This window comes from Crocuta crocuta, unplaced genomic scaffold (genome assembly GCF_008692635.1).
Source record: "Crocuta crocuta isolate KB4526 unplaced genomic scaffold, BGI_CrCroc_1.0 scaffold830, whole genome shotgun sequence".
NCBI classification, from domain to species: Eukaryota; Metazoa; Chordata; class Mammalia; order Carnivora; family Hyaenidae; genus Crocuta; species Crocuta crocuta.
The window spans coordinates 919,173-933,218 of NW_027531513.1; the positions used below are offsets into that span (position 1 = coordinate 919,173).

Genomic DNA, 14,046 nt, shown 5'->3' on the forward strand with positions numbered 1-14,046 from the left:
TTTGCTCTTCATTAAATAATAGACGTGATAGCTTCATTCCATATTTAAGACTGCATTTCCCACAAGGCATGCATGATTTTTTTTTTTTAAGTTTATTTATTTTCAGAGAGAGTGAGTGAGAGAGCATGCAGAGTCTGATGCAGGGCTGGATCTCATGATTCATGAGATCATGACCAGAGCCATTATCAAGAGTCAGATGCTTAACTGGCTGAGCCACCCAAATGCCACTGATGTTGTTTTAAAAGTCACCACTCTGTATTTATCCTTCTAACCAGATACACATCAAGGTGAGACTTATTTCATTTTGCTGTTTGTAAAGGCGACTTTCATTTAATTTTGTTTTTTGATCATAAAAAGTATTTTTAAGGCTCCAAAGACAAATTGGTAAAATAAATTACACTCAGGTAGCCTTCTTGGTCTCTAACTCTTAAATAAGTGTCCTCTAAAATAGTCTATTTTCTTGGTTTTTTAAAAAAAATATTTATTTTTGAGAGACAGAGAGAGCGAGCACGTGTGTGCATGGAGGAGGGAATGGGAGAAACGGAGACAGGATCCAAAGGCTCTGTGCTGGCTGACAGCAGGAAGCCCGACGTGGGGCTCAAACTCACAAATTGTGAGATCATGACCTGAGCCAAAGTCAAACACTTAACCGACTAAGCCACCCAAGCGCCTCTCTTGTTTCTTCTAAAATTGTATTTTTAATATGCGAAAAATTATTTTTCTCTAAAACAGTAAAGATTAAGTCAATTTAGGTCACATATTCACAGTTTAGTATTCCCAAATTTCTTTGCATACCCATAACAAATGGAAACTTAACCATGCCTTTATTTTTACTCCTTGTTTACCCAGCTTTAGCCAGGTTACTCCGAGCTCTTTTTGTCCTTGGGCCTACTGAGTCCAGTTATAGCAAGAATCCTGACAAGTCTGTTTTTAGAGAATTCCCTCATCCTATCTGATCCAATTCTTGACCTCCACCTTTGGTATCTGATCATAATGGGCTGCTTTCTATGTAAATCCTGTCAAGTCCGTTTAGCAAGAATTCCCTACCCATGATGTCTCCTCTTAGTATACTATCCACTGACACCTCCTCCCATTCGGCTTGTATCCCCAGCTGTCTGCTGTATTAGCCCAGGCTCTCTCTCTCGTACTTAGACAGTCTTGACACCTATGACAACAGACCTAACTAAAGTCTTCCTTACGATTTTAACAGGTATTGGAATGATTTTTCTTTAACAGCTAAACCTCAAGTTGAGTATACTAATTCACCATGTTAATTTCCCTTAGCAGACTTTAGTAAAATCAGCCTATCAGATTTTGTCTCAGATCAATCAAGAAAAGGTAATCTTAAAAATTAAGCTGCACTTTTGGGGCACCTGGGTGGCTTAGTCGGTTAAGCGTCCGACTTTCGCTTAGGTCATGATCTCGCGGTTCGTGGGTTCGAGCCCCGCGTCGGGCTCTGTGCTGGCTGCCAGCTCAGAGCCTGGAGCCTGTTTCTGTCTGTGACTCCCTCTCTCTCTGGCCCTCCCCTGCTCACGCTGTCTCTCTCTCTCTCTCTCTCCTAGAAATAAATAAAATATTAAAAAAAAAAATTAAGCTGCACTTTTACATCAATACTTTATACAGCAAATTTATTTATTTATTAAAAATTAAAAAAAATTTACTTTTGAGAGACAGAGTGTGAGCAGGGGAAGGGCTGAGAGAGAAGGAGACAAAGAATCTGAGGCAAGCTCCAGGCTCTGAGCTGTCAGCACAGAGCCTGACACAGGGCTTGAACTCACGAACCATGAGATCATGACCTGAGCCAAAGTCGGCTGTTTAACCAACTGAGACACCCAGGCACCCCATTACAATGCAAATTTAAATGCAAGGATAAAACCATAAAAATTAGACAAAAAAAGATTTGTTTAAAAAAATGATCTTGGACTGGCATGCTTCAAAACACCATTAAAAATAAAGAAGCTTTTAAAAATGGAACATCTTTATAACACAAAAGAAAATTGGCAAAATACAGATAGCTGGCAGATAAATAAAATGAGCCAATGTACAAGTAGGCAGTCTCACTAAAGAAGTACAATGATTTTATTTTCATTTTATTTATTTTTGTTTTTAATTATCTATTTATTTAAAGTAGGATCCATGTCCCAAGTAGGATTTGAACTTACAACCCTGAGATTAAGAGTTGCTTGCTATACTGAGTCAGCCAGGCACCCCAAGAACAATAATTTTTATTTAACCATCAAAAGTTTTAAGAAACATCAGAGTTTGTGGGAATGAGATAAGACAGGCTCTTTGGAGGGCAGGATCTACTAAAACTACAAATACAAATAGACCTCTTATGCAGCCATTTCATCCACAGTAATTATCCTACAAATATACCCATATTTGTAAAAGACTGTTAGCACTGTTTTTAACAGCCAAAAGCTGGGAATAACCAGTGACCATCCATAGAAAATTGATTAAACGATAATACAGTAGTCATTAAAGAGAGAGGTAGTTATGTGAAAAGATGGTCGTTATCAATTTGCAAAATCAACTAGTTCTGGCTTTTGTACAACAATTCCATGCACACATCAGTGTGGTGCATGGCATAGGTGTGCTCAAAAAGGTATAAAAAGATACACACCAAACAATCAACTCCAGGATAAAAATTACTACAGATACCCAACAGTCCCAATCTCCAGGCCATGTAGACGGAGTTGTTTTCCTTTGTCATTTAGCTCATCTCCACTAAACATGAGGTGGTTTAGAGTCTGTTAGTTGAACTATAGTATAAAAAAGAAGAGCTTCATTTGCTGCTGGGCCTACCATGACCGCCAGGAAAATTTAAGGTGACTCACTCACCTATTGAATCAGTAGTGTCTCTTCCTACCATTTATGAAAAAAAACCCAAACAAATGTATTTTATGAATAAAATTAGGACATAATGTTCTCATGTTGAGAACAGGTTAAAATGTTCTACTAAAACCAGTAAAATCCTAAAGTTCAATGGATAAACTTCACTATAAAGAATATCATGTTCCAAAGCAGCAAATTAACCATTACTACTAGCATAGAATAACAACTCATTTGGGATAGACTACTTCTATAGGCCAGTGAGACAAAAATCTCTTATAGTTTTTCGAGTTTTTATTTAAGTAATCTCTACCCTCAATGTGGAGTAGAACACACAACCTCGAGATCAAGAGTCACATGCTCCTTGGACTGAACCAGGCAGGCACCCCTAAATCTCTTAGATATTTTACTTTGCAGTGATTTTATCTATTAGCAACATCCTGTTTGTGGAATGAAAACCTTTTCAGTTACAAATAAATCCTCTAAGTTTGGAAGAGTATTCCCCCTCCAACGCTTTTAAAAAAAGTATTTATATATTTGTTTAACTCTGCACCCAGTATGTGGCTCGAACTCATGACCCCAAGATCAAGAGTCAGAGGCTCTACAAACTGGGCCAGCCAGTCTCCCCAAGAGTACTTTCTTTAGTTCATCTCAAAAAATCATGTTTACATTTCTTTATCAGCAACAACTCTATAGGTGACTTTGCCTGAATCATACCAACTCACTTTAACTTTATAGTTTTCAACTTTAATATTTCCTTAAAGCATTATTTTTCTTTCTAGATAGGACTTTTAAAAGAACACATGCGTACACTGTCATAATGTTCTAACTGCCATATGTGTAGTTACAGAAACAGGAAGATTCAGTCAACCTTCAAGTTTGGGAATGTTCACCTGGCACTGAAGGGGGTATAACATAGATTTATACACATGTTGTACTCATTTCAAATTTTCTGATTTTGAGAATGCACTGCAGTTTTAAAAATTGTAACTACTAGAGAAAATTGAATGAAGAGTACATGAAGCCTCTTTGAACTATCTTTGTAACTTCCCGTGCATTATTATTATTTCAAAATAAAGTTTGGGGGAAAAAGCCTATGCCCGTGAAATGTAGGGGCTTTTTTCAGGTACTGCTAATTATTATCTTTTGCTTTCTGGTCATACTACAGAACAGACTGACGTAGAGTGATCTGGGTTTCCTTAAGACATGAAGGAAGAAGGGTATTTTATGGTCTACTTGTAGCATAAATTTGCATTTCCTTGCCAATTTATTAATCCCTCCTGCTGACAACTGCATTTTGATTAACTTTGGAAAAGCATCTTTTTCTGTCATTCTGGTAGGTCTGTAAATCAAGGGATCGTATAGCTTAGCCAAAGTGTAGCAAGAGATGGAAGCTTGGCTGATGAGACTTTTTCTAGACATCCGAAATCTTGGAGACAGAAATTCAAGGAGACAGCATCTTGAGGAGGCTGTTAAATTCTGTTACCTAGGTCCCCAGGGAGTGAACTGCCTAGATATTTCTAAGTGATCTATAAATTTCCGACTGAGCCACCCAGGCACCCTAATGGCATGTAATTTTGGACCAGTTATAACAACATCTGTAAATTTTTCTCTAAGTTTGGTATATGTGAAACTATTCTACAGTGGGAAGTTTTGATGAGCACTTAGTGAAGTCTGAAACAGGATACAACATGTGCTCTCTTCCTCCCTGATGGTCATCTGAACTCACTAAAATGCAGTTCGGGCACCTGGGTGGCTTGGTTGGTTAAATATCTGATTTCAGCTTAGGTCATGACCTCACAGTCTGTGAGTTAGTTTGAACTCAAAGCACTGGGCTCTGTGCAGACAGCTCAGAGCCTGGAGCCTGCTTCAGATTCTCTCTCTCTCTCTCTCTCTCTCTCTCTCTCTAACAATAAGTAAACCTTAAAAAAAATAAAATGCAGTTAAAGACTAGTAACAATATACAATAATTACAATATATACAAGTATTTGACATTGTGCGCTCTGCTTTGCAGGCATGATCTCACTTCATCCTTGCAACAACTCTGTGAGGGATACTAATATTATCCCTCATTTTATATATAAGGAAACAGTCTTACAAGATCAGTAGCTTGTGCAAGATCAGAAAATTGCACCTGTCACAAACACAATTTTAAAGTAGATCTTTTCTTTCTTTCTTTTTGAGTCTAAAACCAGTGCTGTGTTAACTATTCCTGGTTGGAAATCCTCTTCCTTTAACCTTCAGCAAGATGGAGACTCTTTCAACTAAAACAGGCAAATAATCAAAACTTTCGCTTTGATATAGATTTCAAGGTTTTTAAAAAATTGATACATAACTGCTTTTTATGGGATAAGATATATAATACTTCATTTAGAGTCTAAGAAACATCTGAATGATGTCCAAAACAGAATTTCTGATCTCATTTCCAACTATTTCTGAGTGCCTCTCACAGTTTAATAAGCAACAACTTGCTTTTGGACTCCGTTCTTTATCTTCACTCTACAAAGCTGATCTGCCTGTGAAGTGACTGTTCTTCTGTGTAATATATAGTGTCTTTGTACCCCAGACCCCATTCACCACGATGGCCTAAAGCAGACTCTCAACTTTAGGATCTGTAGATGCATGTGAAATGTCAGGCCTGTCACAAGCAATTCATACAACACAGTTTTCTAATGATTTCATTAGAAATTCAAATTCAACTTCCATGTCTTTATAGGATTACCAGAAACAAGTTATTTCTGGCAGATATTTGTTAGAAGCTATTATAGTTCTATTGAACCACTGAACACTGTAAAATAAATACAATATACTGTATATGTAAGTATAATATATAATAAAACCTCAGATTTATTATATACTGAATAAAAAATCAGAAATAGCTACATTTCAAAAAATGGCTTTTTTTTTAAGTTATCAGTATTTTCCTAAACTATTACTTGGAAATTGGTTATCAGTGAAACAGTGTTATGTTTGTGAACTTTTCATGCATCTGTCAAGATCCCAGGCTTACCTAATACTGAAAAGATGATTTCAACTAGTATTAAACTACCATCGCCTCAAGATTTCCCTGCAGCTATTCTACTTCTTAGAGATCCAACCAAGTCCTACATATCTATAAAACTATGAGCCATCAGATGATAAATATAAATTCCCTGTGATGGTCAGAAGGAGATGCATTCTTTCCCACCTCCCTCCTTTCCAAGGTTTTATTTAGATTCCAGTTAATTAACAGAGGGGATGCTTTCTTAATTTCAGCCATAAACTTACCTTAAAAAACAAAGGTAGAAGCTGAAGTTGTTCTGTGACTGCTGTAGAAAAGGATCTTCCTGCACTAGCCATCAGCCATTTCAATACTATTTGAAAACACACACACAGAATCAGTCTCTGCTACACAGTTAGGAAGCAAAAAGTAGAATAATATTGTAGTGCTCGTGTCAGAGAGCCACTCTAATAACTCTGGTAACTGACTCTTCAATGCTAAGAGAAACTCCATGTTACTTCCAGCATGATGACAGGAACCACAATAACAGGTATCAACCAACTAGGTAGGATACTGAAGCCACTCTCAAAAAATGAATTAGCAAAATTGTTAACAACCTACTAAACACCAACGCCTACTACAGATTAAAACTAGCCTTCATTAATCTTAATGTAGTAAAAGTGATAACTAAGTTAGTTGTTTATACTTAAAATGCTTGAAAAATTTTTAAATATAAAAATTACAAGACACCTTCAATACCCAAGACAATTTTGAAAAACAACAAAGTTGGATGATTCATACTTCCAGATTTCAAAACTTACTACTAACTGCAGCATTCAAAACACTGTGGCGCAGACATAAGGACAGACTTACAAACCAATGGAATAAACTAGAGAGTAAAAATAAGCCCTCACACATAAGGCTAATTTTCAGTAAGAGTGCTATGTTCAATGAAGAAATGATAGTCTTTTCAACAAATGGTGCCAGGAAACTGGGAATCCATGAGCTAAAGAATGAAACTGACCCTCACTTTACACTGTATACAAAAATTAGAGTGGATTAAAGATCTCAACTTTAGAACTAAAAGTATAAAATTCTTTAAAAAATTTAAGGGAAAAACTTCATGACATTGGATTGGCAATGATTTCTTGGATATGATACCAAAAACAAAGGCAACAAAAGGAAAAATAGATAAATTAGACTTCATCAAAATTAAAAACTTTTATATATCAAAGGATACTATTAAGAGTGAAAAGACAATCCACTGAGAAAATATTTGCAAATCATATCAGATAAAGGGCTGATATCCAGAATATATAAAGATCTACAACTCAATAACAAAATTAATAACAAAGGACTTGGGCAAAGGACTTGAAGAGACATTTTTCTGAAGATTAAAAAAGAAAGGTAAATAAGCAAATCAAAAGATGCTTAAACACTGATCATTAGGAAAACACACATAAAAACCACGGGGTTATCTTTTTCACACTCATATGGATAGTTTTAAGTCACAAAAAAACAGAAAACAAGCACTGGCATAAGTATGAAAAAACTGCAACTCTCTTGCAGTGCTTGGTGGTAGGCATAGAAAAAGGTTGCAGCCCGAGGAAAACAGCTTGGTGGCTCTTGAAAAGGTCACACACAGAATTATCATATGGTCCAGCGATTCCACTTCCAATATCCCAAAGAATTGAAAACAGGGATTCAAGACAGATATGTGTACAATACTGCTCACAGCAGCATTATTCATAGTAGCCAAAAGGCATTAACAGCCTTATGTGTCCACTGACAGATAAATGAATATTGAAAACACTATGCAAAGTTAAATCACCAGACATAAAAAGACAAATATTGTGTAATTCCATTTATGAACTACCTAGAATAGGCTAACTCAAAGAGAGAGAGTGAATGGTGGCTGCCAGGGCAGAGGGAGGGTAGGAATGAGAATTTACAGATTACTGGGTACAGGGCTTCAGTTTTGCAAGATGAAGTCATGGAGACAGACATAAGCAATGCTTGCTCAACAACATGAATGTATTTGATGCCACCAAACTGTAAATTTTATATTATGTACGTTTTACCACAGTAAAAAAGGAGGGGGTGGGGGTGTGTGGGGAAACATAAGGATAATCTAAATAAATGTCTGTTTTGTTCTGGGTTTTTTTTTCCTTCTTGGTAATAAACTGTCCATTTTTAAGTGAGTTTCTATTAATTTTAGCCACTCACTAGTTTTTAAGAGTTTAATGCCTTGAGTTCGTTCATCTTCTTCACCAATTCCATTTTCTTCCATAACATGGTTCTGAATTTCTTCATCCACATCCATGAGGGGTTTCAGTTTGTCTAGAATTCGAGCAGTAAACTCAGGGACTCGAGGGGATGCTGTTGGCGCAGTATTTGGCAAAGAAACATCTATCATAAATATGTAGGTCAGCACGCTGTAAAATGAGAAGAAATCCCACATTATCAATAAAACTAAGATTCAAAAGCGATGACTCAACCAAAGTAAATATTTGAACGCTGACTCCTGCGAGAGTCTCTTGTGCTCAGCCTAGAATCTGGAGGCAATGAGAACCGGTCAAACGCTCGCCTCTGGCTTACGAGCTCACTGCTGTCCTGCCTTACATGACGGCCTCCTGTCTAGTGTCCCACACATAGTATACAACACAATTTGAGGAAGAGTACCCATGGAATTCAATATAACACAACCAGTGCGTGTTATTAGACACTAAAATTAAACAAAAAAAGAACTCAAGAAGTATACCATACCACAGAGAAAATAATACCTACCTCCCTATTCTTTCCCTGACATTTTTGTAAACCTGGGTGAGTTTGGGTTCCAAGTACTTCAGTAGTCTGTGCAACAGCTCCGGCACTCTCCACTCCTGCTGGGCAAGGCCACCTTGCAGCACATAGAGTCGACTAGAATGAAAGCACAGGAGAGCTGTGTTAGAGCCTGACCCTGCCTTTCCATATGACAGTATAGACTAATGGAGTTTAGATTCTACTTCAAATGGTTTCATTTTCTTACCTAATAAATAATAAAATGGACAATTCAAAATAGCACCTTTATTTAGATTTTATTATTTTTACCGCATCATATTCTCTGGATTCTCATTTCATCTCCGCTACTAACTACATAATCAAAAGAAATACTGACTTGAGAATACGAATGGATTTCTAAGCATCAGAATTTTCCCCATTAAATAGTAATAGCAACACATTATTATTCTTTTAGCAGAATTAACTTAGATTTCCTTCTCTAGTCTACTAATTATTTCCAGCTCCTTATATCCCATCAAGAATGTTTTTCCTTGAAAGGATTACTCTGTTCTTTCCTAACAAGAGTGAAAAGGGAGAGGATGTGATGAAGAAGTTAGTATTGTCATGGCATAAAAAAGCAGCCCAATAGAAAAGATCTGACTGCAGAGATGGCTGAAACTAAATTTCGTTTGAATTGCTCAGGTTGCCTCTTCTTCCCAGTTGGAGAAATAACTCTACTTAGTATCATAAATTGTACTGAACTGGATCATTCATCTCTCAGAAGAGAATAGTTACAACCACTAGCCTTTAGGAGTATAGACAGTTCACTTCCATTTACACAAGAGCAAAGCTGTTCTCTTTTATTGCAAAATCTTTTGTTAACCTTGTAAGTTTTCTTTTATTTACCATGCATCTACAAAGGATCCTCCTTCACCACTCAATGGTGATTCCAACAGTAGCTCAAAGAGCCAATGAAGTTTCCGGGGATCTCTGCTTTCCTGTGTTGAAAACGTAAAATAACAATAAAAAGAGAGGTCCTACAATTCCATATACCTATCAGATCCTGTTACTTTATTTATTTATTTTATTTTTAAATTTTTATTTACGTTTTTTAAAAAAATTTATTTCTGAGAGAGAAAGAGAACACATGAGCAGGGGAGGGTCAGAGAAAGAGGGAGACACAGAATCTGAAGTAGGCTCTAGGCTCTGAGCTAGCTATCAGCACAGAGCCTGACGTGGGGCTCAAACCCACGAACCGTGTGATCATGACCTGAGCCAAGGTCAGATGTTTAACCAACTAAGCCACCCACGTGCCCCAGATCCTATTACTTAAAAAAAATGTTTTTTAAAGTTTATTTATTTGAGAGAGAGTATCCATATGAGCAGGGGAAGGGCAGAGAGACAGAATCCCAAGCAGGCCCTATACTGTCAGCACAGAGCCTGATGCAGGGTTCAAACCCAGGAACTGTGAGATCATGACCTGGGCTGATACCAATAGGTGGATGCTTAATGACTAAGCCACCCAGGTGCCCCTGGGGTCTTATTTTAGAAGTATTTTAAATAAATACAAGCATAAGGGAAGAAAATCAAACTAAAACTCGTAGGTTAGTCAAATCCAAATATAGCTCATGTTAGGAAGACTAATAGTAAGAAAACTATTGTTAGCTAAATGAATTGTCTTTAAATCAAAGTTTGCAAGTGAGGGTCATACTTAGTGTGGAAAATAACACCTATAACCTTGTCCCATCTGGCTTTAACTATATGTAAGTTACATTTCCAGATATATGATATGATTTGCCATTTAATCTAAGAATGCATTACAATGACAGAGAAGATGTAATTAATAACCACTTAAGAATTATCACTCAAGGTTTATATAAAGGGCTAGACAACCATGTTTAACTATGTTAGATGACAAAACCATAAAGAAAACTTTATGACTTAGGTTTTAAGAGAGGGTATGAAACAATTTGAACAGATCAGCTAGACACAAAAAGAAGCCGAACTTACACAGGATGTTGCTATACAAGTTCCCCAGTCGTTGTAAGTTTCTACCGTAATGTTGGACAGTGCAGTTCTAAGCAGAGGGCAAAGAAGCTCCCAAAGTTTCTCCACCTACTCAAAACAAAACACATGGAGCAAAGTTAATGATATACTCAGAACATCTCTTATCAACCATCTTTCCCTAGAAATACACACAAACATATGATCTGATACTTATTTAAATTATTTCTTAGAACACCCACATAACTTCACCATATTATCATCGTAAGTACCCATTTATCAAAGTGAATTATTCAAAAAGAGGAGACGCCTTATATGGTTCCTTATAATATCTCATACTACTGCAAAGTTTTCTTTTAAAAATCTTGAGTAACACAGTACACTGCACTGAAACAAAACCTCCGTCATTTTTCTAAGTTTTGTATACTTATCGAGGTCACTTGATTAAGTTCTAACATGGAAGCAATGACTTTTTAATACAATTTAGTATTAGCCTGAAGTATAATCTTTAAATTCCAAGTTTTGGATTATTATAAATAGCCTTTTAAAAGTGCTCAGTGATACAGAGACTGCAAACACATGTGTATAGATGCTTCTCAGTTTATTGAGAATACAAATCACCTAGAGATCTTGATAAAATGCAGATTCTGATTTATTAGATCAAGTGGGACCTGAGATCCTACTTTTCTGCACTTTAGAAAAAAGAACCGATACGGGACGAGGAGGCAGGACTTGGGATAAAATTTCCAGCATCAGGCTTCGGGGAGGGGGCAGAGGAAAGCTGTATCTTAAACAACTCATAAGGAAAGGAGATGGGCTCAGAAAAGAGGTAAGTAAAAAATGACAGAGACAGGATGACAAGGATATGTGTGACATGTTTAAGTGTAATTAAGTCTGCCAAAACCAGCAGCTGCATCTCTTCTTTGAGGAAATGGTGGCCAGCCTTGTATTTTGGCATTCTGGGTATTTTCAGTCTAGTGAATCTTGGTAAGAAACTAACCTTAGGGTAAGTATATAAAACTGAATCTTTCAATTAAAAAGAGGGATACTTGAAAAAGGCTGTCAGACTCAAACTGCCTAGAACACTACACGAGTGACAAGCAAGAAGGCTGAGAAAGGATTTTTAAGAAAATGTTTATGTATTAATTTAGAGAGAGAGAGCATGTGTGTGCAAATATGCACACATGAGCTGGGGAGAGGCAGAGAAAGAAAGAGAGAATCCCAAGCAGACTTCACGCTATCAGTGCAGAGCCCAACATGGGCCTTGATCCAACAAACCCGGGACCATGATCTGAGCTGAAATCGAGCTGGACACTCAAATGACTGAGCCACCCAGGCATCCCTATGAGAAAGGATTTAATGAGAAGAGAGAGACTGCCTCATGAAGGGAGCAGCCCATGCCCAGCACACTAGCCAATTGAGGCAATGCAGTAATGTAGAACCAGTTCCAGGATCTTCCTGTTTTTCCAGAGAAACGGAAATCATTTTTTAGGGTTCTTCCCCTAATGTTGGCAAATAATCCAAATTTCAAAAGGTAATGAATGTTGCCCATACACCACTAATTTGTGATCTATACTCAAAAACAATATGGAATTTGAACACTTCATGTTTTAAGTATTAGAATTTACTAGGTTGGGAACTGCTACAAAAGTGAGTATTATAGGTTTAACAGGGAAGGTGCTATGCAAATACATCACCTTTTCAAACGTCCAATGCTTAGAACCTCTGATTAAACCAGCTATAATTTCTGCAACACATCGCTGGGTGCTTTCATGTGAGTCTGCAACCAAACGTTCTAAATGGGGCTTCAGAACTGGCAGAAATGCATCATCAAAATTTCTGAATATGCCCTATAAAAACAACAAAAAAATAAAGTTCTTCAGTATTCAAATGACTATCATCTCCATTATAAGAATATGCCTGTGTTTATTTACATAACTACTGTGCTTATAAAACCCCAAGTGTTCTCCCCTTTAGAAATGCTTTAACAATGTCTGTAAATTTAAGTAAAAAGTGTTACTTTACATATCCTCTTAAAATTTAATGAATGAAATCAAAATTACTAACCTTTCAGACCTTAAAAACATCACACACCTCAAAAAACTCAAATGAACACTAAATGCATATAGTCTGGTGGGTTTTTTCTTATACTGCTAATTACAAATATTAGAGATAAATATTAAAAGGCTTCTTTTTCTTAAAAACTCCTAGACTTTAAGCTAAGATCAATATGACTGGGGTAACTTCTAGAGCCACTTTAGATAAAGACAGCAGATGGCCAGACTCAAACTTTGACTTTAAAACTTATGAACTGACAAACTGACAGTCACTAAGCTTTATGAAGAAGGATATTAAATAACATATTTACCTTAAAGAGGCAAAAACGGCGAGGATTAAACTTATCTTTTCCTTTTCTGTCTTCTAAAGATAGAAAAGTAATTAACTGTTCAACAAATTTAGGATCAGAAAAATGATCAAATATAATCTGTTCAGCCTATAAAGTTAAAAAAAAATAAGCAATCAGGGTTTAAGATCTATTTAAAAACAAGATTCTGAAATGTCAAAATTCAATTGTAAACTTTTAATTATCAACACTAAGCTATTATTTTTGTTTTAAAGAGTGTTTAGTTCTCACAAAGGCTTTCTACAACCAAAATATCATCATCAGCTAGAAATGCTAAATCTGTAACAGTTGCAAAGTTTTCCTTTAGACATTCAAGTTTGAATTCCATTTCTCAAATGGAAATAAAACCTATAATCAGACTGCTTGTGAAATAAGGACAGAGGTATTGTGCCATCTGGTGTATGATTTAGGAAAACCCTCCAAACTATAAACCAAACCCCAACAAATTATTTCCATATTTCTAAAACATCAGAAGTTAAAAGGTAAACTTTGTTGAATTAGAAAATAAAAGCTAGGGGCACCTGTCTGGCTCAGTCAGTAGAGCCTGGGACTCTTGATCTCAGGATCATGAGTTCAAACCCCACATTGAGCACAGAATTTACATTAAAAAAAAAAAAAAAGCAAGCTACATCATTAACCTAATTGAGAAAGACACTAACTTAAAAGTCTTTAGTAAACTTTTAAAATGATGGAGAAATAAGCTTTATGAAAACAAAGGGGTTTTAACTTAAATCTACAAACATCTATTTACTGAGTACCCATCATTTATATGCAATAAAAAAAAGCCAAATAAACAAAAACCCACCTAAAAGCCAGGCATTATCTTTGCCCTCAAGAAGCTTCTTACCACACAGAACTGATACAAGAAACATGCAGTAACTATATAAAGCAGTACCCAGGGTAAAGTGGAGTAGTAACATGAGAGTAATCTTAAATACAAAGACTTGCCAACAGGCCCTAACAGAATGGGGAGTACACATTTACCAGTATTTACCCAGTGATATCCTGAAATACACTCAACTCAGTTTGAAAAAAATCAGAAACACAAAGTAAGATGCTTGTGAA

At 36.4% G+C, this 14,046-nt stretch overlaps 1 protein-coding gene across 1 annotated transcript in view; it reads right to left on the reverse strand.

Moving 5' to 3' along the window:
- Nucleotides 1–14,046, reverse strand: part of PSME4 (proteasome activator subunit 4) — a 112,749-nt gene that overhangs the window by 12,234 nt on the left and 86,469 nt on the right. Inside the window, exons 36-42 of the mRNA XM_077772383.1 lie at nt 12,946–13,071; nt 12,275–12,427; nt 10,584–10,688; nt 9,480–9,571; nt 8,601–8,732; nt 8,040–8,248; nt 6,101–6,186 (exon numbers count right to left, since the gene is read on the reverse strand). Coding sequence (XP_077628509.1) covers nt 6,101–6,186; nt 8,040–8,248; nt 8,601–8,732; nt 9,480–9,571; nt 10,584–10,688; nt 12,275–12,427; nt 12,946–13,071 — 903 coding nt within the window. The remainder of the gene's footprint in view (nt 1–6,100; nt 6,187–8,039; nt 8,249–8,600; nt 8,733–9,479; nt 9,572–10,583; nt 10,689–12,274; nt 12,428–12,945; nt 13,072–14,046) is intronic.